Source organism: Mauremys reevesii, linkage group 1, assembly GCF_016161935.1.
Source record: "Mauremys reevesii isolate NIE-2019 linkage group 1, ASM1616193v1, whole genome shotgun sequence".
NCBI classification, from domain to species: Eukaryota; Metazoa; Chordata; order Testudines; family Geoemydidae; genus Mauremys; species Mauremys reevesii.
Window position 1 is genome coordinate 358,995,080 of NC_052623.1, and position 25,035 is coordinate 359,020,114.

Genomic DNA, 25,035 nt, shown 5'->3' on the forward strand with positions numbered 1-25,035 from the left:
GCCCCAGGGCTCTGGGAACGGCCCAGCAGGCCCAAGGGGGGCAGCACCGGGTGTCTCCACCTGGCTCAGACCCCCCCCCCCCCCGGCGGGGCGCTAACCTCCATGCAGCCGGGAAGCCCGTCAGAGCTGGATGCTCAGGCCCGGCACAGGCGTCTGCTGGGAACGGCTCCACGGGGGCGCCGCGCACACTGGGGTGGGGGCCCACAAAGGACCAGGGTCCCCAGAGGTGCAGGGCAAGGAGGGTCAGGGCAGGCCGGACCCCGCGTCTGACCAGAGCCAGTCCCCTGGTGCCAGGGTCGCCCCAGGGCGCGGCTGGTACTTGCCTTCACCTTGCGCACCTCGTTGGCCTGGAACTCCGGGGTGCAGTTGTGGTGGATGATCCCGATGCCGCCCATCAGCTGCGGGGAGAGAGCGTGTCAGCCTCGGCCAGCCCCACGGAGCAATGGGGGAGCCCCGTGGGGGAGCAGCGCAGGGGAAGGGTGCTCACGAGGCGCCCAGCCCAGCGGCCTGACGCTCAGGGCTGGGTCAGTCTCCAGCGAGAGGCTTAGGGAGGGGAACCGGGGCCACTGACATCAGAGCTGTGGACCCCCCCCCGCCCCAGCTCTCACCGCCATGGCGATCGCCATGTCCGACTCAGTGACCGTGTCCATGGGCGACGAGATGAGCGGCGTCTTCAGGGTGATCTTGCGGGTCAGCGCCGAGGTCAGGTCCTGGGGGTACAGAGCCGTGAGCCCCTCAGCCCCCACCCGTATTAACCCTCCCCGGGGGAGGCAGAGCCGTGAGCCCCTCTGCCCCCGCCCGTATTAACCCTCCCCGGGGGAGGCAGAGCCCTGAGCCCCTCGGCCCCCGCCCGTATTAACCCTCCCCGGGGGAGGCAGAGCCATGAGCCCCTCAGCCCCCCCCCCGGATTAACCCTCCCCGGGGGAGGCAGAGCCGTGAGCCCCTCTGCCCCGCCCCCGTAACCCTCCCGGGAGGCAGAGCCGTGAGCCCTCAGCCCCGCCTCAGAGCCCTCCCGGGAGGCAGAGCCGTGAGCCCTCAGCCCCGCCCGTGTAACCCTCCCCGGGGGAGGCAGAGCCATGAGCCCCTCAGCCCCGTGACACCTCCCGGGGAGGCAGAGCCGTGAGCCCTCTGCCCCACCCGTATTAACCCTCCCCGGGGGAGCCAGAGCCTTGAGCCCCTCGGCCCCCACCCGTATTAACCCTCCCCAGGGGAGGCAGAGCCGTGAGCCCCTCAGCCCCCGCCCGTATTAACCCTCCCCGGGGGAGGCAGAGCCGTGAGCCCCTCTGCCCCCGCCCGTATTAAACCTCCCCGGGGGAGGCAGAGCCGTGAGCCCCTCAGCCCCCGCCCGTATTAACCCTCCCCGGGGGAGGCAGAGCCGTGAGCCCCTCAGCCCCCACCCATATTAACCCTCCCCGGGGGAGGCAGAGCCGTGAGCCCCTCAGCCCCCACCCGTATTAACCCTCCCCGGGGGAGGCAGAGCCGTGAGCCCCTCAGCCCCCACCCGTATTAACCCTCCCCGGGGGAGGCAGAGCCGTGAGCCCCTCTGCCCCCCACCCTGACTCTCCAGGGGGCGGGGGGGGGGGGAGAGGCACAGAGCCCTGAGCACTGACTCTCCACGGGGAGGGGGGAGAGACACAGAGCCCTGAGCCCCTCAGCCCCCCCACCCCTGCCAACAACTCTCCCTGGCAGGGGGGGGGCAGAGCTGTGAATCCAACACCAGCCCTAGCCCAGGGCTGCCCAGCTGCCAGGCCCGATGCCGGGAGATGCCCAGGCTGGGCCAGGCGCTGGCTGCAGCCCCGCCCTCCTCCCCAGCAGCGCCTGGCCGGACGGGGGAGACGCCCCCACCCTAGTGCCTGTGGCTCGCCAGGCGTTATCCCCTAGATACGGCCTGACGGGGGCCTGGAGCTCACACAGGGCTTCCTTAGGACGCAGCCCTGCCCCAAGCCCCCTCGTCCCCCGGGGCTCCGTGCTCAGCCCCACAGAGGGTCCCAGCCCTCCTGCCCCTGCCCCACATACTCAGCAGGCCACACTCCCACCCGCCCCACGTCTCCTTCTCTGCAGGCCCCAGCGTACGGCCCCCAGCATTCCCCCCACGGCGCCAATGGCTGTATTTCTTCACCACCCCCAGGCTCGCCCGGCCGGCTCGACGGGACACCCGGCCCCCCACAGCCCATCCCCCTCAGGCTGAGCGCCACAGGGACAGCTCAGGCCCTGCCCTACAACCAGGCCCACCAGTGCTGAGCTCCCCAGCGACGGGGTCTTTTCATGCCTCCACCCAGCCAGGTGCTGGGCACGCCTCAGCGCCAGCCCACCGCCCCGGGTGACGCAGCAGGGAGCTGGCCGGGGAGCAGCATCATGGCAGGGGCCTGTGATGGACACAGCACCCGAGGGCCATGCCCGACCCTGTCCTGCAGCCCACGGCAGCGGGAGGTGGCACGGTGCCAGGCACTGGGCCGAGCGCAGCACTTCCCCATGGGCGCACCACAGCGCAGGCCGAAGGGACACGGCCCTGGCAACACGGAGGCAGTGCCAGGACTAGACCCCAGAGCTCCTGGGTCCCACCCCACTCCCGAGCCACAAGGGAGCCTGGCCGCTCCACTCTGCAACCCATGAGGGAGGCTCATGCGGCCTGGTGGCTAATACAACCACGTCCCACGTGCACAGGGTCCCGGCCCTAGAGCTCGGAGCGCGCTGGATCCCAAACCCCACCCTGGGAGAGCGACCCCCAACCCAGCCCCACCCTGGGAGAGCTCAGAGAGCGCCGGGCCCCGACCCCCAACCCAGCCCCACCCTGGGAGAGCTCAGAGAGCGCCGGGCCCCGACCCCCAACCCAGCCCCACCCTGGGAGAGCTCGGAGAGCGCTGGGCCCCGACCCCCAACCCAGCCCCCACCCTGGGAGAGCTCAGAGAGCGCCGGGCCCCGACCCCCAACCCAGCCCCCACCCTGGGAGAGCTCGGAGAGCGCCGGGCCCCGACCCCCAACCCAGCCCCAGCCTGGGAGAGCTCCGAGCGCGCCGGGCCCCGACCCCCAACCCAGCCCCACCCTGGGAGAGCGCCGGGCCCCGACCCCAACCCAGCCCCACCCTGGGAGAGCTCGGAGCGCCGGGCCCCGACCCCAACCCAGCCCCACCCTGGGAGAGCTCAGAGAGCGCGGGCCCCGACCCCCAACCCAGCCCCCACCCTGGGAGCGCCCCGACCCCAACCCAGCCCCACCCTGGGAGAGCTCGAGCACACCGGGCCCCGACCCCAACCCAGCCCCCACCCTGGGAGAGCGCCGGCCCCGACCCCAACCCAGCCCCACCCTGGGAGAGCTCGAGAGCGCCGGACCCCGACCCCAACCCAGCCCCCACCCTGGGAGAGCTCGAGCACACCGGGCCCCGACCCCAACCCAGCCCCCACCCTGGGAGAGTGCCGGGCCCCGACCCCCACCCCAGCCCCACCCCGGGAGAGCGCGGAGAGCGCCGGGCCCCAACCCCCAACCCCGCGCCACCCTGGGAGAGCTCAGAGAGCGCCGGGCCCCCCCCCCCCAACCCAGCCCCCCCCCGGGAGACCTCCCCGACCGCCGGGCCCCGAGCCCCAACCCACGCCCCCCCCTGGTAGAGCTCAGAGAGCCCCGGGGCCCGACCCCCAACCCAGCCCCCACCCTGGGAGAGCTCAGAGAGCGCCGGGGCCCGACCCCAACCCAGCCCCCACCCTGGGAGAGCGCTGGGCCCCGATCCCCAACCCAGCCCCACCCTGGGAGAGCTCAGAGAGCGCCAGGCCCCAACCCCAACCCAGCCCCACCCTGGGAGAGCGCCGGGCCCTGACCCCCAACCCAGCCCCACCCTGGGAGAGCTCCGAGCGCGCCGGGCCCCGACCCCAACCCAGCCCCACCCTGGGAGAGCTCGGAGAGCGCCGGGCCCCCACCCCCAACCCAGCGCCCCCCGGGGAGGGCGCCGAGAGCGCCGGGCCCCGACCCCCAACCCAGCCCCACCCTGGGAGAGTGCCGGGCCCCGACCCCCAACCCAGCCCCCACCCTGGGAGAGCTCGGAGAGCGCCGGGTCCCGACCCCCAACCCAGCCCTGTGACGTTATTGATATAAATTGGGACCATATAGAACATGGGTTGCAACCAAGGTCCTGCAGTGGCACCAAATCTTAGATAAAGGGGGTCATCTAAGGTGTCTAAGACCAGATTATGGGTTGCTGGTTATAATTATGCTGTCTATATGTCTGTATCATTTGTAGTTAAAGTTATAAGTATTGGCTCTGTAATGTCTATAGTTTGTATTCTGCTCTGCCTCTGGGAAATGTCCCAGACAAGCTGATGTTAGCCCGGCATAGCTGGATTGATGGCCCATTAAAGGGCCATCGGCTACACAATTGACCCATGGAGAGAAGGCAGACACGCCTTGTGACTCTGCAAAGTATGCAGGGACTGGCCCATGTGACTCTAGGCTCCATTTTGCTGTAAATTTCCACAGTGAAGACAAAGGGATTCTTACACCTGGAAAAGTCTATATAAGGCCAATGCCTCATCTCCATCTTGTCTTCAATCCTGCTTCTGACCTCTGGAGGGACTTTGCTACAAACTGAAGCTCTGCACGAAGGACTGAATGACCCATCCCAGCGGGGGATGTTCCAGAGACTTAAATTGAACCTGCAGTTTACTCCATCACTGCTGCAAGCCTGAACGAAGAACTTTGCCATTACTGTATGTAATTGATTCCATTTAACCAATTCTACCTCTCATCTCTACCTTTTCCCCTTTGTAAATAAACCTTTAGATTTTAGATTCTAAAGGATTGGCAACAGCTTGATTTGTGGGTAAGATCTGATGTGTATATTGACCTGGGTCTGGGGCTTGGTCCTTTGGGATTGAGAGAACCTTTTTCTTTTATTGGGGTGTTAGTTTTCATAACCATTTATCCCCAGGACGAGTGCACTGGTGGTGATACTGGGAAACTGGAGTGTCTAAGGAAATTGCTTGTGTGACTTGTGGTCAGCCAGTGGGGTGAGACCAAAGTCCTTTTTGTCTGGCTGGTTTGGTTTGCCTTAGAGGTGGAAAAACCCCAGCCTAGGGCTGTGACTGCCCTGTTTGAGCAATTGGTCCTGATTTGGCACTCTCAGTTGGGTCCCGCCAGAATCGCTCCGTCACAAGCCCCCACGCTGGGAGAGCTCGGAGAGCGCTGGGCCCCAACCCCCAACCCAGCCCCCACGCTGGGAGAGCTCAGAGCGTGCTGGGCCCCAACCCCCAACCCAGCCCCACCCTGGGAGAGCTCAGAGCACGCTGGGCCCTGCCCCCTGCCCTGGGGGAGCTCAGATGGGGCAGCTCCCAGCCCCCACCGTGTCCCGTGCTAGGAGAGCTCAGAGCACGCTGGGCCCCGACCCCCACCCCAGGAGAGCTCGGAGCGCGCTGGGCCCTGCCCCCTGCCCTGCGGGAGCTCAGACGGGGCAGCTCCCAGCCCCCACCGTGTCCTGTGCTAGGAGAGCTCAGGGAGGCTGGCTCTCCCGCCCCAGCTGGCCTTCCCTTCCCACCCTCCCTGCTCCCCTCCCAGCCCCAGGCCTGACCTTCCCCGGCTTCCCAGCAGATTAGCCGAGCCCAGCTGGGAGCCTGATTCCCCTGAGATGCTGCTCTCCCAGAGCCAGGTTCCCAGCTGGGAGCTGTTGCCTGGCTCTGCAGAGGAAATGGGGCACGGGGCCCAGCCAGGCTCCGACGCACCCAAGGGAACCCAGCTCGGGGGTCCCACCCCAGCCAGCCAGACCAGTGGGGCCCACGAATCACCCGGCTCAGGAGCAGCTGCAGGGACTCCCGCTCCCAGCATGCAACGCTGCAGCTTGCTACGGGACAGGGTCCATCAGAATCAGCCCCCCGCTCGCCCCACGGCTGCCAGGAAACACCCCGCGTGGGGGGGTGGGGGTAACTCGGGATCTGCACCGGCTGGCAGCCCCCCCCCCCACTGCCTGGCCAAGCTGCATGCTAAGCGGGTCCCAGCACCCCCCGGCCTGTGGCTGCACCATGGGGTTGCCTGCCAGCTCCCCACCCATGTGTACTAGGGGGGATTAAGGTCAGACTGACAAGGGGGCCAGGCTATGGTCCAGCCCTGGGGGCCCCTGGCCCCGGCTAGCAGCAGTCACTGGTCACAGGGCTCAGGCCGCAGGCTGCACAGACCCGACGCGGTGCTCTGGAGTTAAGGCTCCTGGAGTCGCCCCCTTCTAGGGCTCCCCGCACTGCGCTCCGCAGTTCGACTCCACACTACTGCCCGCCAGACGTCACCTCAGCCCGGGGGGGGGAAGGGACTCGCTGTGACAGTGCCAGGGCAGAACTCAGGAGTCCTGGGTCCCCGCCCCCTGCTCTAACCACTACACCCCACTCCCTCCCAGTCTGATTCAGAACAGCCGCGGCTCCCCAAGGCTCTGTATCTCCAGCTGCGGCCCCAAGCTGGCGGGCACAGCATGGGAAGGGCAGGCCCATAACTGACCCGTCTGCTTCACCAGCTACCTGCTCGCTAATTCCAGTGCGGCTGGGTGAGGGAGGGGCCTCGCCCGGGGAACACGAGGGCAGCTTGGCACGGCCAGGCCCGAGCGCGGGAAGCCAGAGAGGCTAACGGCGCAGGCAGGTGCTTAGAGCCGTTACTGGCTGCGCCAGAGCGCGTCGCCCCCCCCACCCCAAGCACAACGGAGCCACGTGCCCTCAGGCGTGAAACAAGCCCCAGGCCACATGGCTCTGCCTCACCTCCAGCGGAGCCCTAGCAAAGGTCAAGCCAGGCCCAGACCGTGCCGGGGGCTTCCCCACACCTGTGCCAGGCTTCAGCGCAGCTCCCTGCTCAGAGCCCAGCCCCGGGCCAGCTCCCTGCACAGGGCACCGGCCCCATTTCAGCCCAGCTCCCTGCTCAGAGCCCAGCCCCGGGCCAGCTCCCTGCACAGGGCACCAGCCCCATTTCAGCCCAGCTCCCTGCTCAGAGCCCAGCCCCAGGCCAGCTCCCCGCACAGGGCACCGGCCCCATTTCAGCCCAGCTCCCTGCTCAGAGCCCAGCCCCAGGCCAGCTCCCTGCACAGGGCACCGGACCCATTTCAGCCCAGCTCCCTGCTCAGAGCCCAGCTCCCTGCACAGGGCACCGGCCCCATTTCAGCCCAGCTCCCAGCTCAGAGCCCAGCTCCCCGCCCAGGGCACCGGCCCCATTTCAGCCCAGCTCCCAGCTCAGAGCCCAGCTCCCCGCCCAGGGCACCGGCCCCATTTCAGCCCAGCTCCCAGCGCGGAGCCCCGCACCCCGCCCGGGCCACCGGCCCCAATTCAGCCCAGCTCCCAGCTCAGAGCCCAGCTCCGCACAGGGCACCGGCCCCATTTCAGCCCAGCTCCCAGCTCAGAGCCCAGCTCCCCGCCCAGGGCACCGGCCCCATTTCAGCCCAGCTCCCAGCTCAGAGCCCAGCTCCCCGCCCAGGGCACCGGCCCCATTTCAGCCCAGCTCCCAGCTCAGAGCCCAGCCCCGAGCCAGCTCCCCGCCCAGGGCACTGGCCCCATTTCAGCCCAGCTCCCAGCTCAGAGCCCAGCTCCCCGCCCAGGGCACTGGCCCCATTTCAGCCCAGCTCCCTGCTCAGAGCCCAGCTCCCCGCACAGGGCACCGGCCCCATTTCAGCCCAGCTCCCTGCCAGGGAGTGCTGAGAGCTGGCACAGCATCTGCCCAGCCCCTCCAAGCCCCGGGCGCTGGCGCTGCAGGTCGCGAAGGTTTCCGGGGTCAGGGAGAAGCTGGCCTGGGTGCTGGAGGACACCCCTCCCCCCGAGGCACAAGGCCAGGCAGGCAAGGGGCCTGAAAGCCAGAGGACAGGGCAAAGGCGTCACCCATGCAGCGCAGAGCCCAGACCCACGGCTGTGCAGGGAACCCCAACGGGCTCGTCTCGGGCCCCAGGCTGTCCTGCAGGCCCCATGGCGGGGACACCACTTCCCCGGTCTCCTCCTCCAGCTCTACCCCGCACCATCCCTGCTGGGCCCCAGGGCCCCTGCTCCCAGGCGGACGGGCGGGCTGGGGGGCTGCACGCCAGCCCAATGGGACCCCCTAGACCTAGCGGGAGTGTGAGCGGACGGCAGAGGGGCCTGCCCATGGGGGAAGGTGGCTCATAATGTTAACACCCCCCAGCTCTGGTGCTGCCCTGGCCCCGTGCCCAGCAGCAAGGCATGCCCACCCCAGGGTGCAAGGGGCTGGCATGCCACCCATCAGCACCCGGCCCAGGGGACACCCCGGCGAGCGCTCCAGGGACGGACTCACCACTTCATCCGCCGTGAAATCGATGAAGCCTGGGAGGATCAGGAAGTCGCTGCAGAAACAGAGAGGGGGAGAGGATTACCCGGCGGCTGGGCCTCCCCTGCGGCCCCCACTCAGCCCCGCACCCCTCGGGGACCCCACGCCCCTGGAGCCCAGCCCACGCTCAGCCACAGCTGCACAGAGAGGGCAGGCTGGGCTCCCCCCACGCCATCCCCGTGGCATGGGGCCGTGGCAGTGATCACGGCTGGGCCCCAGATGGCTTTACAGGATGGGCAGGGGACTGGGGAGTAGGGAAAAGCTCCCGTCCCATGTCTGCCTGCTCCCATCAGAGCCGGCGCCCCACCTGGCCTGACCCCTCCCCCCCCAGTTAGAGCCGGTGTCCCGCCTGTCCCCCCTGCCAGAGCCAGCGCCAGCGCCCTGCCCCTCCCCCCCACCCGCCGTGAGAGCCGGCGCTGGCCGAACCCCCGGCCCCTGGAGCTACAGGAACAAACATCCTAGGACAGGGCAGAAAACAGAGCAGGGCCGGCGCGAGGGGTGAATACGTGGGCTGGGCAGGTACCAGGACCCTGCCCCCCTTTCAGCCCAGCGGGGCAGCCCCTGCCCAGCACTAAGGCAGGGCTGAGGGGCCGGGCCCCTGGGAAGCCAGCCAGGCAGGTTACGAAGCCCTTGGCTAGCACAGCAGGACGGCTGCAGGCAGGCAGGATTACGGAGGCCCAGCTGCCCTGGCTGAGCTGCTAATCCAGGGCTATTTGTGAACCGGGCAGGGCTTGGCTTGGCGGGGCAAGGGGCCGATGCAAACCCCTGCTGGGCTAGCTCGCTGCAGGGGGCCTGGCCTGGCCGCGCTCCCCACTCCACTGGCAGAGCCAGGGTTCAGCATCCCCGCAGGGCTGCGTGGGCAAGGCCGGGGTGGGGGGGACATGCACGGCCTGGAGCCCTCACGGCTATGGCCAGTTGCATTCACGGGCGCCAGCCAGGGGCACAAGGGCCATCGGGGGGCACCAGGGTGCTGGGTGGGGCGGGAGTGGGGGCGATGCAGCAGGCACGACACACAGGGGGCCGCCAGCCGGCACAGTGCAGCATTTGAGCTGGGGGAGGGGGGCAGGCCCCTGTCTGCAGCCTGTCCAGGATGGATGAAGCTCTGCCAGGGACGTGCCACCCCACTGGCCCCTCCGTTGGCTAGGGGGGAGGGGACCTGGGCATGCTCCCCCAGCCCCTTTGGAGGTCAACAGGGTGCGGAGTCCAGAGGCAGGGACCTGGGGGGGGGCAGGGCTCCGCCCGGGCCCCCTTGAATTCCTCCTTCCCCAGCTACAGGAAGGCACCTGCTCCTCCCCGCTTGCCTGGCTCCCACTCAGATGTGGCAGGAGGGGGAGGCAGCTGCTAAAAATAGAAGCAGCTGTAGCAGCTGCAAACAGCAACCCTGGGCAGAGCGGGGGGGAGCCCACACCTCCCCAGCCCCCCCGAAAACTAGGACCCAGCACCTCTCTAGCCACCCAGATCCCACCCAGGGGCCAGCGACGCCCCCCTGCAGCCTGGCGCCGGAGCCACTGCCCCATCCCAGCGCACAGGGGTCCAATGGGGCAGGGACAGAGCTGTGGGACAGGATCTCTCCAGGTGGGGGAGGGCGCAGTGTGGCAGCATCCCATCCCCTCCCTCCTCCCCAGGGAGATTCCTGGAGCCCAGGCCAGACGGGGATGGCTACTCCAGTGTTCTCAACCAGGGGTCCGGGGCCTAGGGGCCGTGAGCAGGTCTCAGGGGTCGACCGCCAGAAGCAGACTCGCTGGGGCAGGGCAGAGAGCAGAAGCTGCACCGCCTGGGGCTGAAGCTGAAGCCTGAGCAATGTAGCTTTGTGGGAGTCTCTGTGGCGTGGGGCCCCAGGCACCTGCCCCGCTCGCTACCCCCTAACACCGGCCCTGGCTTCTGTAGGCAGTAAAGCAGCTGCTGTGGCACCCGTGGGCCTGTTGCGGGGGAGGAGGGGGGCTCAGAAGGCAAAAGGTTAAGACCCCCAGTCTAGTCTGAGCCCCGTGTCACACAGGCCAGAGAACAGCCCCCCACAAATTCCTGAGCAGAGCTCTCAGAAACCAGCGGGGTGAGTGACGGGGCCTCCCCCACGGCCCTGGGGAAACGAACCAGCCCAACGACCACTCTCCCCGGTAGAGATTCACCCTGATTTCCGGGCCCAATCCGTCTAGCTTCGACTTCCAGCCACCGGGGCGCGTTCGGCCTCCCCTGCTCGGCTGCCGCGCCCATTGCCCCACGTCGGTACTCGCAGGCTGGGGCTCGCAGGCAAAGGGGCGACTCTTTGCCCGGCTAACCAGACCGAGCTCCTGGAGTCTCTCACTCGCAGGCAGGTTTTCCACCCCTTGAATCGGCCCCAGGGCTCCAGCCGTACAATAACCTCTGCTCCTGGGCCAGGGGGATACAGAGCAGTGGCCCCTCCTCCCCCAGGCCCGGCAACGCCCCCCGTCACCTGCGCCCAGTCGTTCTAGGGGGTTGCCCAGCCCCCACACAGACGATGCCCAAGCAGGGACCCCAGCAAGGGCGCAGGCCGGGGTGTGTGGGGGGAGGGGGAAACTTCTCCCCTTGCTGGGGAGAGCCCTCACCCCCCACCCCCGCTCCGAGTGACTGGCCCCCACTCCAGTACAGGGGGACGTCAGCGCCATGAGCCCCTCCTCCACCCACACTGCTCCCCAGCCCCAGCGGCCAGGTGGGGACACGCTCGTCCCCCTGCGCTGGCGCACGCCCGTCACACCTGGCACGCTGCGGCAGCTGCCAGCCGGGCCCCGCTGACCCCACGGCGGGGCCACTGCTTAGTGCCTGGAGCAGCCCAGGAAAGGGACTGGCTTGGTCCTACACTGGGGCAGCGCCCGCCTCAGCACCGGTCCCCCCGCAAGGGGCTTGCAGAGGAGTTACCCTGTGCCCACCCGCGCCGCCCAGAGCAGGGCAGGGCCTCCCCCCGCCCCACCCCGAGCCAGCCAGCGCCCTGCTAGGAGCCAGAGCCCAGCCCGGCCATCCACAGGCGAGTTCACCAGCCCAGAGCCGCCTGGGCCACTCAGGTCAAGGGGCAGGGAGGCTGGAGCACAGGGGCCGGACCAAGCCACGGAGGAGGCGATATGGCCACGGGGCAGGGGAGGGAACAGGTGATTTCTCCTGGATCTCTGCCCTTCAGACTCACTCTCTGCGGTTTGAGGATCCCCCCCGCCCCCAACCCTGCAAGCTGCTCTGCCCAGGTATCCAGTAGCCCCCTGCACCCACAAGGAGCCCCATTGAGCTCAGCAGAGTCCCACGCATGCAGCAGTTTCTTCATTCGCACATGCACAGGGGCCTCCTTCACCCACCACTGAAATGCAGCCACCTCTGGGGCGGAACGCAGCAGCTGTTGAATAGTCACTCAGCCGGCTGGGGCAGGAAGAGTTCTGGGTGGGACTGGAACTGGCCAGGGGAAAGGCAGCTCCCCGGGTCAGGGCTATGTGTAAAACACAAACACGGGTCCAATTAGTGACACACCGAGCTGTCCCGGGCGCATCCGACCCCGGCAGGTGGGTCATGCCCATCTCCTCTGGGATCTCCAACAGGGGCTGTGCCTTCCTCTCCCCACCCCATGTCCCAGTCTGCACCTCCCTCAGCCCACAGACTGCTCCATCCCAGACACCGGACATCTCTTCCTCCGCCCATAGCTACAGCTGCCTGCCGCCCAGCCTGCCACGCCGCCTGCCCCACGGCACCCAGCCTCCCCGGTTCGGGGACGTGTTCCTAGACAGCAAGATCTCGAGATGCCAAAGGCCAGGGAGAGGCACCCGTCTCCTCCGCCCGTGACAGGGCCCTGCAGCAAGGCCAAGCTTCCGGCGGAGAACAGGGACGCCCAACGCCCGGCAACTCACAACTTACGGTCCCCGCAGCCCCGTAACTGGATGCCCGGGTGCTAATGCCGCTGTGCCCCTGCCTGCTCCTGGCATGGTTGTGCCACGGTGCTCCTGCTAAGGGTGTGCCTGGGAGCCACGCGCTGGGGAGCGAGGCCTCACACCTGCCCTGGCTTTGGCACGTGTCAGTTGGCAGCCCAGGGGCTGAACTGCCCCTCCCAGCAGGGCAGAGCACCCGGGGCGCCCACGCCCAGGAGGAAGGCACAGCAACCAGGGTCCCCCCGATTGCTGGTAGAACAGGAGCGCCAGGAAGCAGCAACTCGTCACGGTCACTGGCTCGGAGCAGAGTGAGGAATAAATTGTCTGTGCTGAGCCCTGACCTAGATCGACAGCGACTGACCTCCGCTAGCCGGGAACCAGCCCTGAGCCTCCAACTCATCCCGCACAGAGACAGAGTGCTGCAACCAGACATCAACCAATGGGGGAAACCGAGGCACTGCGCGGGGATGGGACTTGCCTCGAGCCAGTGGCAGGAGACCCTGTGGCCAGTCTCATGCTCATCTCCCCCCCGACTCCCCGAAAACAGCCCACGCTCCCACGGACAGGGGCCACTGTCAGTCACCAGTGACCTTACTGAGCAACGAGCCAGCGGCCTCGAGAGGAAAGGGCTCAGTCGTCCCCTCCGCAGTCCTGGAGGTGATGGAGCCCAGGGGTGCAGCCCCCCACCCCGGCTCCATCACCCCAGGCCCCGTGCCCTGCTTTCCCTGAACGGTGCCAACCTGCTGCCTGGGCTTGGCCAACAGGAGCTTTCAAAGCACCGGCTCCGCTGGAAGAGAGAGCGAATGAGCCGGCACTCACCCGCTCCCCATGCCGTGTGCAGGCAGGGGCAGGGAGCAGGGTCTGCCAGCCCCCCGAGCACCCATGCTGTGCAGAGCAGCAGTCTCGTCCATGGCGCTCACACAGTCGAGAGCCTGGGCTTCCTTCACTTCCTTCCTCTCCTTCGCAGAGGGCAGGAAACTCCACACCCGAAACCTGCCCGTCAGCGAGCTGGCATGCACGCCCCTAACTCCGCCCCCAGTGCTTGCAGGACCAGAACGCTTCAGTTCCCAGACTGCAGTTACACCATGAGGCACCCCCCGAACGAGCACAGACACCGGGCAGCGGCCACCCTGCCCCTGCCCACTAGTGCCCACAGGCTCAGGGCCTAGGAAGTGGGTCGTTTCCTGCCGTTAATTCCCACCACACTCCACTTGGAACCCAGCCTTCGGAGGGGCAGCCTGGCAGAGCCCTGGCGGCTGAAGGCTTCCGTGAATCATCCACAAATCTCCCATTACCAGGGATTTAGAGCTTAGGGGGAAAGCTCTGAAACACCTGCCACAAGGAGTCAGCCTGCAACCCAGCGAAGGGAGCAGACACCCCCGCCCCAGCGCCATGGGGGTCGCACACAGCGCCCGGATAGGGCCCTGCTGCACGTCAGGGTCGTGGGATGACAGCTCGGGCCTGGGTGCCCTTCTGATCGGCCAAAGCCCTGCCGCAGATGCAGCTCCAGAGCCGCACTGGTGCCCCCTAATAGGAGCACTTACGCCCCTTCCACGCTGGAACAGCCGTATTGGGCCAGGCACTTTTACACTGGTACAGCCGCCGGCACGCCGGGCTGCCGCACTGGTGTAACTACAGCGGGACTAAGTGAAGCCGCGTCTACACTACACTGTTCTGCCGGCACAGCTGTCGGCTAGCAGCGTGAATCCCACCCCCCGGCCGCTGTGGCTATGCTGGCTCAATCCCCAGTGTAGATGCAACCCTCAGTCGGGGAGGTGCTTAGCTTACGCTGTGTCTCCACTAGGGGGCTCTGCCGGCACAGCTGGACGGGCAAAGCAGCCGTAGTGCGGACGAGCCCTTGTTGACTGTCCGGCCCCGAGAGCCCGACACCGGGCAGGGAACGGAAGGATTCGCCCCCAGTTCACAGCTGGGACCCGAGGCCCAGAGCGATTCTGTGACTCACCCAGAACTGACCCCAGTCTCCTGCATGCCAGCCCCGGGTGCTGCCCATTGCACCCCGCTGCTTCCCCCGCTGAGAGGCTCAGCCCTGGGGGGCCAGGGTGCAGGGCCTGGAGGACAGGGGGGGCTAGGCCAGGCTGGCTTTATGCGTGCACAGGAATCCTGCCAGACCTGCCCATCAGAGCCTGGCTGGGTCTCTCTCCCCATCACCCCCAGGGGCCCCTGGCGGCAGGTAGCGCCACTCCACGGCCCCAGCCGCTGCCTGGCTGACAGCAGCAGTTCCGGGAACGTGGGGCTGTGGTTTGGGTCAGAGAGGAAACCTCCCACCGACCTTTGCTCAGCATGGTGCAGTCACAGCTGCCTTGTTCACAGCTGCGGCCTGGCGGGAAGGGAATAGGCCGTCTTGGCTGCAGAGAGCAACCACACAGATCTCTCCCTGAGCCCATGGGCCTCAGCTCCTCCGAAACAGCCTGTCTCCTCCCCACAGGGACGCGGGGGCAGCCTGCCTCTTCCGCCGAAACCCACCAAACAGCCCCCGCTGGGACCCTGGGGGTGGGGGAGTTTCTAAACTTCCCTGCCCAAGAACAAGGCACGACTGAGCATGAGAGGCCCGTGGGGGCTGCATGGGTGCTGCTCTCTCTGACACACACACCAGGATCTGCCCGGCCAACAGGGGAAGATGCAGCCCCTCAGCGGAGGCCATAAACCCCGCACCCTCCTCATGCCCCCCCCCCCCCGCCCCTACCAGGTTCCTCCTCACACCTGGGCAGCCAGCCAGAGCCCACCCTAGGCAAAAGGGCGTCTCCCCCCCGGGAGCACCTGCCCCCACAGGCCACGGCAGGAGGATCCCAGCTCATGGGCAGCAGGTTGCACCCTGCCCCTTACAGAGCTCTAGGGTCCTGCCCCGGCAATGCCGCATCTCCCCACGCTGCAAACACAGCGCTACCGGCAGGATGCTGAGCAGAGGAACGGAGCCAGGAGCCTCACGCACGGCCCCCGGAAAGCGGATTGAGAGGTGCTGTCGGGACCAGCGCTCGGCTATTTGCAACCCAGCGCTAGGGCCAAGTCACGGGCAGGGAAGCCAGGCGACCCCCCGCCAGCGCCATGCAGCAGTCGAGCCCCGGGGCCGGTCCTGGTGCAGACACACGAGCAGGCAGCTGGGGGCTATTCTGGCTCTCACATCAGCAGCTCCACTCTGACTGCACCATGGCGGTCCCCAGCCAAGGAGGGAATCCTGCCTGCTTCCTCCCAGGGGCCAAACGGGCTTCGTCTTGGCCCTGACGCCAGCAGCTCCAGTGCGGATACAGATACGCCGGGAGCAGGTGCAAGGAGCATGCTGGGAGCCCTCGCACCCCTCCACCTCCTGAGCGAGAGTCCGAGCCCCCAAACGGCCCCATTCCACAGCAGGCTCCCCCCAGCCCCGCCCCGAGCCCCAGCTGTGTCCATGGGGCAGAGCCTGGGCTTGAAGAGAAGAAAGCGGGGGACAGTCGCACAGAGATGAAATCCTGAGGCTGCCCCACACAGTGACCCACCCCGCAATGCAGATGCAGGACTCGCTTCCCCCCGGCATTTCGCATCCTGCTTCCACGCCTCTTAGAGCCACGTTGGTGCCTCACCCCCATAGCAGCTCCACGGGCCAGGGTCCTCGCTCCCCAGGCTGTGCCCCTTTGCAGGGCTGGGACCAGCCCCCTGCCCCTCCCCAGCCCAGCCCTGTCTCCATGCAGAGGAAGGAACCCCACGCTCAGCAGCTTTGCCGGGCCCTGCAGCGGTGAATCGAGACCGGGCGCCTGGTGCCAGGGACTAACCCCCGGCCCTCCGGTGCAGAGGGCGGCAGGCAGCCCTGCTGTGTGCTGATGCTGCTGGCAAGGCGGCTGGGAGCGGCTCAGGCACAGCTGGTGGGTGAGCACCACGGCTGCTCAGCCTGCCGCTGAGGGAGACGCCGGCCCGGGGTCTCCAGGGTTTGCCACCCACCCCTCCCCCACTGAAGTGCAGCCACCGGGGGGTGGGGGAGGACAGCAGCCCCCAGCTCGCTGCACACGATCCCAGGCAGGCGCGTGCTCCCGGAGCGCTCACCCCCCCCCCCCTCACTGCTTCGCACTCGGGCCCCTCACCGCTCCACAAACCTGGGCAGGTGTTCAGGGCTCATGGCCACCGAGCAACCCGCTGCCCCCACCAACCCCCCCAGAGCCCTGCCCTTCACCCAGACAGCTGCAGCCCGTCCCCACCCCAGAGGGCAGATGAGGGGTTTGTGGGGCCCTGGGCCAGAGCAAGTGGGGACCCCTCTCCACCCCTTCTGCCTGCAGCCTCCTCCGCCCTGCCTGGCGCTCCGGCCGCGGAGCGGGGCCGGGGCCCCTGTGCATGGGCCCCACTAGCCCAATGGCTAATCCACCCCGGGGGGCGGCTGCAGGGCCCAGTCTGATTCCAGGGCTGCCCCAGGGGCTTTATCCCAGGCACGCACGCCCTTCACAGAGAGGCTGGCTGCCGGGACCCGTGCAGCGAGGGGGCGACTGGCTCTGCTCGGCCCATGGGAGACCTCTGGGTTGTGGGGCAGGGACCCTCCATTGGCTGACTGAGCCCACGCCAGCGTCCAGGCCTCGCTCGCCAACGGCGCTGTTCAGCCCGTGAGACGGGGGCTCCGAATGCTTCCCGGAGCAGGCTGGCTCGGCTGTCACCGTGGGGGGGAGGGTGTCACTCGCAGGCGGCCGCAGCGGGGGCCTGGGTGGGGGGGAAGGTTGGGACAGGGCAGGCATGCTGCAAGCAGACAGAGATGGCTGGAAGCGCAGTGCTGTCCTGAGGACAGGCCGCAGGGTGTCCCACAGTAATGCCCCCCTCCCGCATGCTGGCTGCCTGCCCCCCATTCAGCTCCCTCCTTAGCGCGGGGGGCTGCTAGCAGGCATAGGGCACCCCGCCCCGGTCACAACTACCCCAGGGATCAGGGGCAGGGGGTCCAGCGACACCAGAGACTCCCAGTGTCACAGAGACGGTGTCGGACAAGGAGACGTGACCGACAGCGACCCGCCCTGGCATGCACCCCAGGCCTCCCATCCCTCCCCAGGGCTCAGAGCCTCCTGGCCAAAAAGGATGAGTTGGCAAAATAATCACCATCGATCAGAGCGAGGCGGGTCTCACGGCAGAGCCAGGGGGCCCCGTGTGCCATCCCCCGCCCCTGGTCACTGCACAGATTCTGCTTTGGGGGGAGGGACTGAGTGCTACTGAAAGGGGACATGCCAGCCCCCAAGGCCCAGTCCCCCCAGCAGGCCCTGCCCTGCCAAGGAACATTCCCCTGTCCTCCAGGACCCCTGCACAGAAAGGAGCAGAAGTGACATCCCCAGGCCGAAAGGGTCCCGAAAAGGGACCATCTCCGTCCACACCCTGCGGCCCGACCCTGCAATCCACGGCTCCCGTTACCCAGGCTGCAGAGGAATTCCAGCGACCGGTTCCAGTGGTTTAAAAGCTGCCCTTTCCCACCAGCAAGCTGCAGGCTCCCAGCAGGATTGTGTTACTGGATTAGCTGGTGCTATTAGCGGGGAGTTTCCACGGCAACAGCGCCCTGGGTTTCTAAAGTTAATGCATCGCTACTTTTAAAAATCCGCAACCGCATCGCGCTGCTAATAATTATTTGCATCCCAGCAAGGCCTCGAGAGCAGCACCCCACTGTGCTTGGCACTGCTCAGAGCCAGCCCCTGCCCCGCAGTTCTCACACAGCAAAGGGCGGGAGGGGACACAGGCAGCGGTGGCTCCGGGCACCAGCACTCCACGTGCCTGGGGCGGCAAGCTGCGGGGGGCGCCCTGCCGGTGGCCGTGAGGGCAGCAGTCAGGCTGCCTTCGGCAGCGCGCCTGCGGGGGGTCCCCGGTCCCGCAGAGTCGGTGGCAATTAGGCGGCGGGTACGCCGATGCCACGGGACCAGGGACCTCCCGCAGGCAAGCTGCCAAATCTGCGGGCCCGGGGACCTCCTGCAGGCAAGCCGCCGAAGGCAGCCTGCCTCCTGTGCTTGGGGTGGCAAAAAAGTTAGAGCTGCCCCTGGACACAGGAATTGGGGCCTACCCCATCGCCACACGCAGAAGTGCCCTACAGGACAGGACAACTAACCCACCTGGCCAAAGGTGGAAGGTCCCATGGGCACGACCCTGCAAGCGTCTCCATGCAGAACCACCTGCAGTATCAGCGCTCAGCTGCCGGCACTGACCTAGCCGCTAGGATCCAACGAGAGGCTGAACCTCGGCCTGGCGAAGGGCCATGGTCGGGCTCGTGGACGTCAAGGCCAGAAGGGACCATTCTGATCATCCTGCCCAGCCCAGCCAGAGCATCTCTCCCCACGGTCCCTGCGCCCAGCCCAACAGCTTGTGATGTGCCCAGAGCTTGTATTGCAGAACGGCAATGGCTCTTGCTGTAAACACCCCATGTGACGGAGAACATCCCCAGCGCTACCGAATCTGCGCCCACGGTTACGTTACCCTCCTTGGTCAAATCTGCAATTTATTTGCAGGTTCAACTTCCAGCATCTTTGGGGGTTTTTCCAATCACATTTTTTTAACAATCCAATTTAATTTTCACCATGAATAACACCTGGGTCTTTTTGCATAGACAGAAACCAGACCTCTAAGTCTCATGTTTATTTGCAGTCAGTTTCACTTTCCAGTTGCCTTAATGAGGTTGGAGAGGCAAATATTACCAGGGATGATTTAGACAAAAACCATTTGTTTTGTTTTTAAATTTAAAAAACATTTCTATGAACATCAGGGTTTGTATAAATATTTATATATAAATAAATATTGACAAATAGCACCATACATTTTATGCTATGTAGCCATGAGATCATTTATACTAATATATTTGATATTTGCTTTCCACACACTTCTGGAGCGTGGGTCTGCACACGACACACCCCAAATAGGCTGCACGCGTCTCTCTCCGCATCTGATTGTTCAGATCACTAACACAAGCCTGAAGGGACAGGTAAGGGCCAGCATGTAGGTATGTTTCAAATAAAGCAGAGGTGTTATGAAACCGGACAGTCATAGAAATGTTCCAATACATAAGAGGCTTTTCCTTCTGTGATGTGACAAAAATTCACTTGTGTCTGGTACTGAAACACATCAGAAGGGATCAGAAGCATGGAGACCCAGGTACTGCTGGAGCAGCCGGCCTGTTGGCAGGGCATTAGCCGGCCTAGGAATCACCAGGAGGGTGGCAGGACAGCCAGGGAGAAAGGAGAGGCCCTTCTAGTGAGGCCAGTGGGGGTGAGGAGCATCCCGGCCTTCGTTGCCGTACGTTGCTCGAGCAGCCTGCGGCAGGGCCAGCGCTCAGCAAGGGAGCCAGCGCGGAGCTGGGACATCCTGATCCCACGTGCGAGCCACCCTGGCTGCCCCGGAGCCAGGCTGGGCAGCAGCAGCCTCAGTGCTGCCAGCTGCCCAGTGCTCCGGTGCCTGCCCGCAGGGCAGCGTGTGCCCACCCCCCTGCCGAGCGGAGAGAGGCCGCAGCCACTTACTTGTAGGTGAGGCCGTCGGCGATGGCAAAGAGCTGCTGGGCCGTGAGGCCATCCTCAGGGACGTAGCCCGTACCCCCACTGATCAGGTAGTCGGCCATGCTGCAGGGAGAGGGGCAGAACCGTTAGCATGGGCACGCACCCAGCACAGGCCAGGGATGCCACCCTCCCGGCCCTGCCCTGCCCGCTAGCAGCCCCGGGGGCACCAAGCGTGTCTCAGCGCCACAAGCCTGGGGGAGCAGGGGTCCGGGCCTGCTGGCACCTGGTGGCCCAGGGAGTCTGGCTCCTGCAGGCATGGGCTGGGTACCGCCGGGGGGCACTGCCAGGGTGGGGCGGGGATGGGGAGCACGCCTGGCCCGGCCCGGAGGCTGCAGGGAGGGAGCCCCAGCCCCGAGCCGCGACCCCGGGTGGGCTGCAGGGAACCCCGCGCCCCAGCCCCGACCCCGCGCTCGGGCTGCAGCCGGGGGCGCCGCGCACCTTGGCGGCGGGGGAAGCGCGGAGCCTGCAGCGGGCGGGCCCGGGCCCGGGACCCGCCGGGCCGTTGCGGGGCGGAGCGCAGGGCGGACCCGCGGCTCGGCGGCTGCTCCCGGCGCACACGCAGCGCAGGGCCGGGCCCGCCCCGTGGGGAGGGCGCAGGGCGCAGCGCACGGACCCCGCCCGCCCGTGGGGCGCGCACCTGGCCGCCCCCGGCCCCGGGTTCCCGCGCTCCGCCTGCCCAGGCCCGGCCCCTTGCACCGCCCGGGGCGCGGGGAGCCAGGCCGGGCTTTGCTGCGCGCAGACGGGCACCGCCCAGCGCCCCCAACCTCCCTCCTCTGCCGCCGCCCGAGCCGGTACCTCGCGGGCTCCCCCTCGCCCATGGCTCGGCCTGGGGCTCCGCCGCTCCCCCGGGCGGCTCGGCCTCGCTCCACGCGGCTGGCGGGCGGGGGAGGGAGAAGGCGGCTGGAGGAAGGGCCAGGGGGAGGAGAAGGCACCAGCCCGGCCCACGCTGGCAGCTGGCCAAGGAGCGGGGGCCAGGCCTGCCCCAGGGCCAGGGAGGGCTGCCGTGGGCTCGCAGGCTGGTCGGGATGGCGAGGCCAGAGGCAGCCGGGCCTGAGCCCCCTCCTTCCCCAGCCCCCGAATGCTGCATTTGGCCAGGCCTTGCCCGGGCCATGCGGAGGGGTCACCCCTGGGCTCTCCTCCTGTCCTGGGACCCGGCTCCCTAACCTGTGCCGATAAACCCGGGCACTGGGGCGTCCTGCAGTGCAGCGACCGCTCTGCCCTACCCCTGCCCTTTCCGCCTCAGCGCCTGCTGCACTGGGCTGCCTGCCGGGACATGGTGCTGCCTGCATGGCTGTGGCCACGTCGGCAACGGCATCTGGCCCCGCGGCTGCTACCGGAGTCCCTGCTCCGATCTCAGACCTGAGACTTGCTGCTGTGGGGAACGCTTGCAGTATAGAAATACCCACGTAGGCCTAACAGTGGGCTTGGGGGAATGACTAACCCTCTGGTTTTCCATGGAGCCTGGCAGTGAATCCGTGGCTAGGCCCAGCTCTTCCTTCCCAGAGAACAGCTGGTGGACGTCAAACCCATCCCAGTGCTGGAGAACTACATGGCCCCTTGTCTGACCCAGCACAGCTGGACACTGGGCTCGAACCATGGCTGGAGATGAGCTATAACCAGCTGGAGGATCCCATTGGGCTGATCTGGGCTAGCCAATCCGACTGAAGGGCACAGCGCTATGCTGGATACAGGCTCACTCCCCCTTGCTCAGGCTGCTGGCTGGATCGGGCCCCCAGGAGACAGGCACGTGCTGCCCTAGCCGCAGTGACCAGAGCAACCCCCAGGGGCTTAGTGCAGCGGCCAAGAGGCATGTTCTGGGTGCATGTGACTTGTCCCAGTCATGTGCCAGTGGGGAATTCGACACAGTTAATTGGCCATGATGACCACGAGGGTTTGAATCCCTCGCTTTGTTTCTAATTATCTGCCCCTTTCCCTTTCCGCCTCTCCTGACTCTCTTTTCAAACTCCCTCACATGATTCTGGCACTGCCGGCCGGCCCCCACTGTCCTCTGCAGGGATTAAAGGAGTTTTCTCAGGCCTTGAAACTAGAAGAATGTTTTTAGAAAGCCACAGATGCAGAGAGGGCCTGGTTTGGGAATGGGCTTGCACCTGCCTGGGTGCAGATCTGGCATTCACCGAAATCCCGTTTTCTGTTGTTAGCCGCTTTGTGGGTGCCAAGGTGTTCTTTGCACTTCCAAGTGAGACACGTTTATTTGTGCCCATGAAACTGCGCCTCAGCATCCTCCCCAGAATGCAAAAACCATCAACCCCTTTCCCCCAGACTTCTCCCTCCCTCCCTGCTAGGTTAGCCCTGTGAAAAGCACGTATGACAAAAGCCAGGCATCTGAGACACTTGTGATTGGGTCATTTCTGGGATTGAGACGAACCACTGCTGGGTTCCCCAGGTGGCCTTAAGGAAACAAAAGGTCTTTTATTTGGTGGTTGCCCCGTTCAGGCAGGGCACCGCCCGCAGCAGGCTTGTTCTCCCCTTTGAGCCTCTCCCGCCAGGCCTGACACCTACTGCACGTGTAGGGGGCAGGGCTGATTCAGAGTTTAAAAGGTCAGATGGGACCTCTGTGATCACCTAGTCCAGGGGTCGGCAACCTTTCAGAAGTGCTGGGCCGAGTCTTCATTTATTCACTCTAATTGAAGGTTTCAGGTGCCAGTAATACATTTTAATGTTTTTAGAAGGTCTCTTTCTATAAGTCTATAATATAGAACTAAACTATTGTTGTATGTAAAGTAAAGAAGGTTTTTAAAATGTTTAAGAAGCTTCGTTTAAAATTAAATTAAAATGCAGAGCCCCCCGGACCGGTGGCCAGGACCCGGGCAGTGTGAGTGCCACTGACAATCAGCTCGCGTGCTGCCTTCGGCACACGTGCCATAGGTTGCCTACCCCTGACCTAGTCTGACATATTGTCCTTAACTCTGCTGGCCAGAGACTGAAGGACAATAAGGAGTTTCTGAGGTACACTAGGAACAAAAAAAATCCTGACCATGGTATTGGGCCATTACCAGAGGGAAATGGCAGAATTATCAATAATAATGCAGAAAAGGCAGAAGCGTCCAATGACTATTTCTGTTCTGTATTCGGAACGGATGATATAGTCTCATCATGGCTGGTGATAACACTCTTTCCATTCCACTGGTATCTCAGGAGGATGTTAAACAGCAGCTACTAAATCAGACATTTTTAAATCAGCAGGTCCAGATGAGTTGCATCCAGGAGTTTTAAAAGAGCTGGCTGAGGAGCTCGCTGGACCATTAATGATGCTTTTCATAAGGCTTGGAGCACTGAGGAAATTCCAGAACACTGGAAGAAAGCTCCTGTTGTGCCAATATTAAAAAAGGGTAAATGGGATGACCCAGGTAATTAGAGGCCTGTCAGTCTGACATTGATCCTGGGCAAGAAAATGGAGCAGCTGATATGGGACTGGATGATAAAGAATTAAAGCAGGGTAATGTAATGAATGCAAATCAGCAGGGGCTTATGGAAAACAGAGCCTGTCAAACTCACTTCACATCTGTTTTTGATGAGATTACAGGTGCGGTTGATAAAGGTAATAGTGTGGCTGTAATATGCTTAGACTTCTGTAAAGTGTTTGACTTGGTACCACATGATATTTTGATTAGAAAACTAGAACGATACAAAATGAAGATGGCCCACATTAAATGGACAAGAAGCTGGCGAGTGGAGAGGTCTCACAAAGTAAAGCATCAATGAACAGGTGTGTTTCTAGTAGGATCCCCCCGGGGTCTGTTCTTGGCCCTGTGCTATTGAACATTTTTATCAATGACTTGGAAGAAAACATAAAATCATCCCTGGTGAAGTCTGCAGATGACACAGAAATTGGGGGAGTGGTAAATAATGAAGGGAACTGGTCACATACTGAGTGATCTGGGTGACTTGGTAAGCTGGGAACAAGCAAAGCAATCTGTGTTTTAATCTGGCTAAATGTAAACGTGTACATCTAGGAACAAGGCATGCAGGCCACACCTACAGGCTGGGGAACTCTCTCTTGGGAAGCAGCAACTCTGAGAAAGATTTGGGGGTCATGGTGAATAATCAGAGGACCATGAGCTCCCCGGGTGATGCTGCAGCCCAGAGGGCTAATGCGATCCTGGGATGCATAGACAAGGAAATGTCAAGGAGGAGTTGGCACTGGTGCAACCGCTGCTGGGATCCTGTGTCCAGTTCTGGTGCCCACAGGATTAGAAAACAGGTTTTTATGGTGCTAGACTCCAAGAGCTTAACAAAGAGAAGGTTAAGGGGTGAGGTGATCTCAGGCTGTAAGTACCTATGTGGGGAACAAACATTTTACAATACGCTCTACAGTCTAGCCGAGGAAGGTCTAACACAATCCAATGGCTGGAAGTTGAAGCTAGACAAATTCAGCCTGGAACTCGGGCGCATATTTTTAACAGTGAGAGTCATTAACCACTGGAACAATTTACCAAGGGCCATGGTGGATTCTCCATTGCTGGCAATTTCCAGAAGAAGACTGGCTGTTTTTCTAACAGCCCTCGGAGTTACTGTGGGGAAGTCTGATGGTCTGTATTATGCAGGGGGTCAGATTAGATCAGGGCTAGGCAACCTATGGCACGTGTGCCAAAGGCGGCACGTGAGCTGATTTTCAGTGGCACTCACACTGCCTGGGTCCTGACCACCAGTCGGGGGGGGGGGGGGGCTCTGCATTTTAATTTAATTTTAAATGAAGCTTCTTAAACATTTTAAAAACCTTCTTTACTTTACATACAACAATAGTTTAGTTATATATTATAGACTTACAGAAAGAGACCCTCTAAAACCATTAAAATGTATTACTGGCACACGAAACCTTAAATGAGAGTGAATAAATGAAGACTCAGCACACCACTTCTGAAAGGTTGCTGACCCCTGGATTAGATCATCACCGTGGTCCCTTCTGGCCTTGTGTTACGGAGTCACCGGGCGATGCTCTGGAACTGCTCCCCACCAAGCCAGGCAGGACTTTGGGGAGCCTCCTCTCCCTTGGAGCAGACTGTCTGCAGGGCAAGAAGCTCCCACGGCTTCACCTCCTGGGTCTCTCCTTGGAGCATTCACCATCCTCTGCCCCTCCGTGCGCTTCCCCCAGCGAGCCCGCCCCAGCGGGGTCCTGGGGAAGCCACAGGGTCCTGCCCCCCCACTGCGCAGTCAGACGTGACTCTCAGCCAGCCAGTACCACAGAGGTTTATTCGATGACAGGAACAGGGTCTAAAACAGAGCTTGTAGGTACAGAGAACAGGATCCCTCGGCCGGGTCCATTCTGGGGCCCAGCGAGCCAGACCCCCACATCTGCCCTCACTCCTCGTCCCCAGCCAACTCCAGACTAACAACCCCCTCCAGTCCCTCCTCTGCTCAGCTCCTTCCCCGGGCCAGGAGGTCACCTGACCTCTTTG

The 25,035-nt window shown here is 64.4% G+C and overlaps 1 protein-coding gene across 5 annotated transcripts in view; it reads right to left on the bottom strand.

The window, feature by feature from the left end:
* Positions 1–25,035, bottom strand: part of IMPDH1 (inosine monophosphate dehydrogenase 1) — an 86,212-nt gene that overhangs the window by 20,041 nt on the left and 41,136 nt on the right. For 2 of the 5 annotated variants that reach the window (XM_039520255.1, XM_039520256.1), the window contains exons 2-5: positions 19,583–19,681; positions 8,242–8,290; positions 609–710; positions 324–398 (exon numbers count right to left, since the gene is read on the bottom strand). In XM_039520255.1, coding sequence (XP_039376189.1) covers positions 324–398; positions 609–710; positions 8,242–8,290; positions 19,583–19,681 — 325 coding nt within the window. Of the gene's footprint in view, positions 1–323; positions 399–608; positions 711–8,241; positions 8,291–19,582; positions 19,682–20,056; positions 20,187–20,413; positions 20,506–21,059; positions 21,079–25,035 lie in introns of those variants that run through there. The other 3 variants (XM_039520259.1, XM_039520257.1, XM_039520258.1) reach the window with 3 other exon arrangements.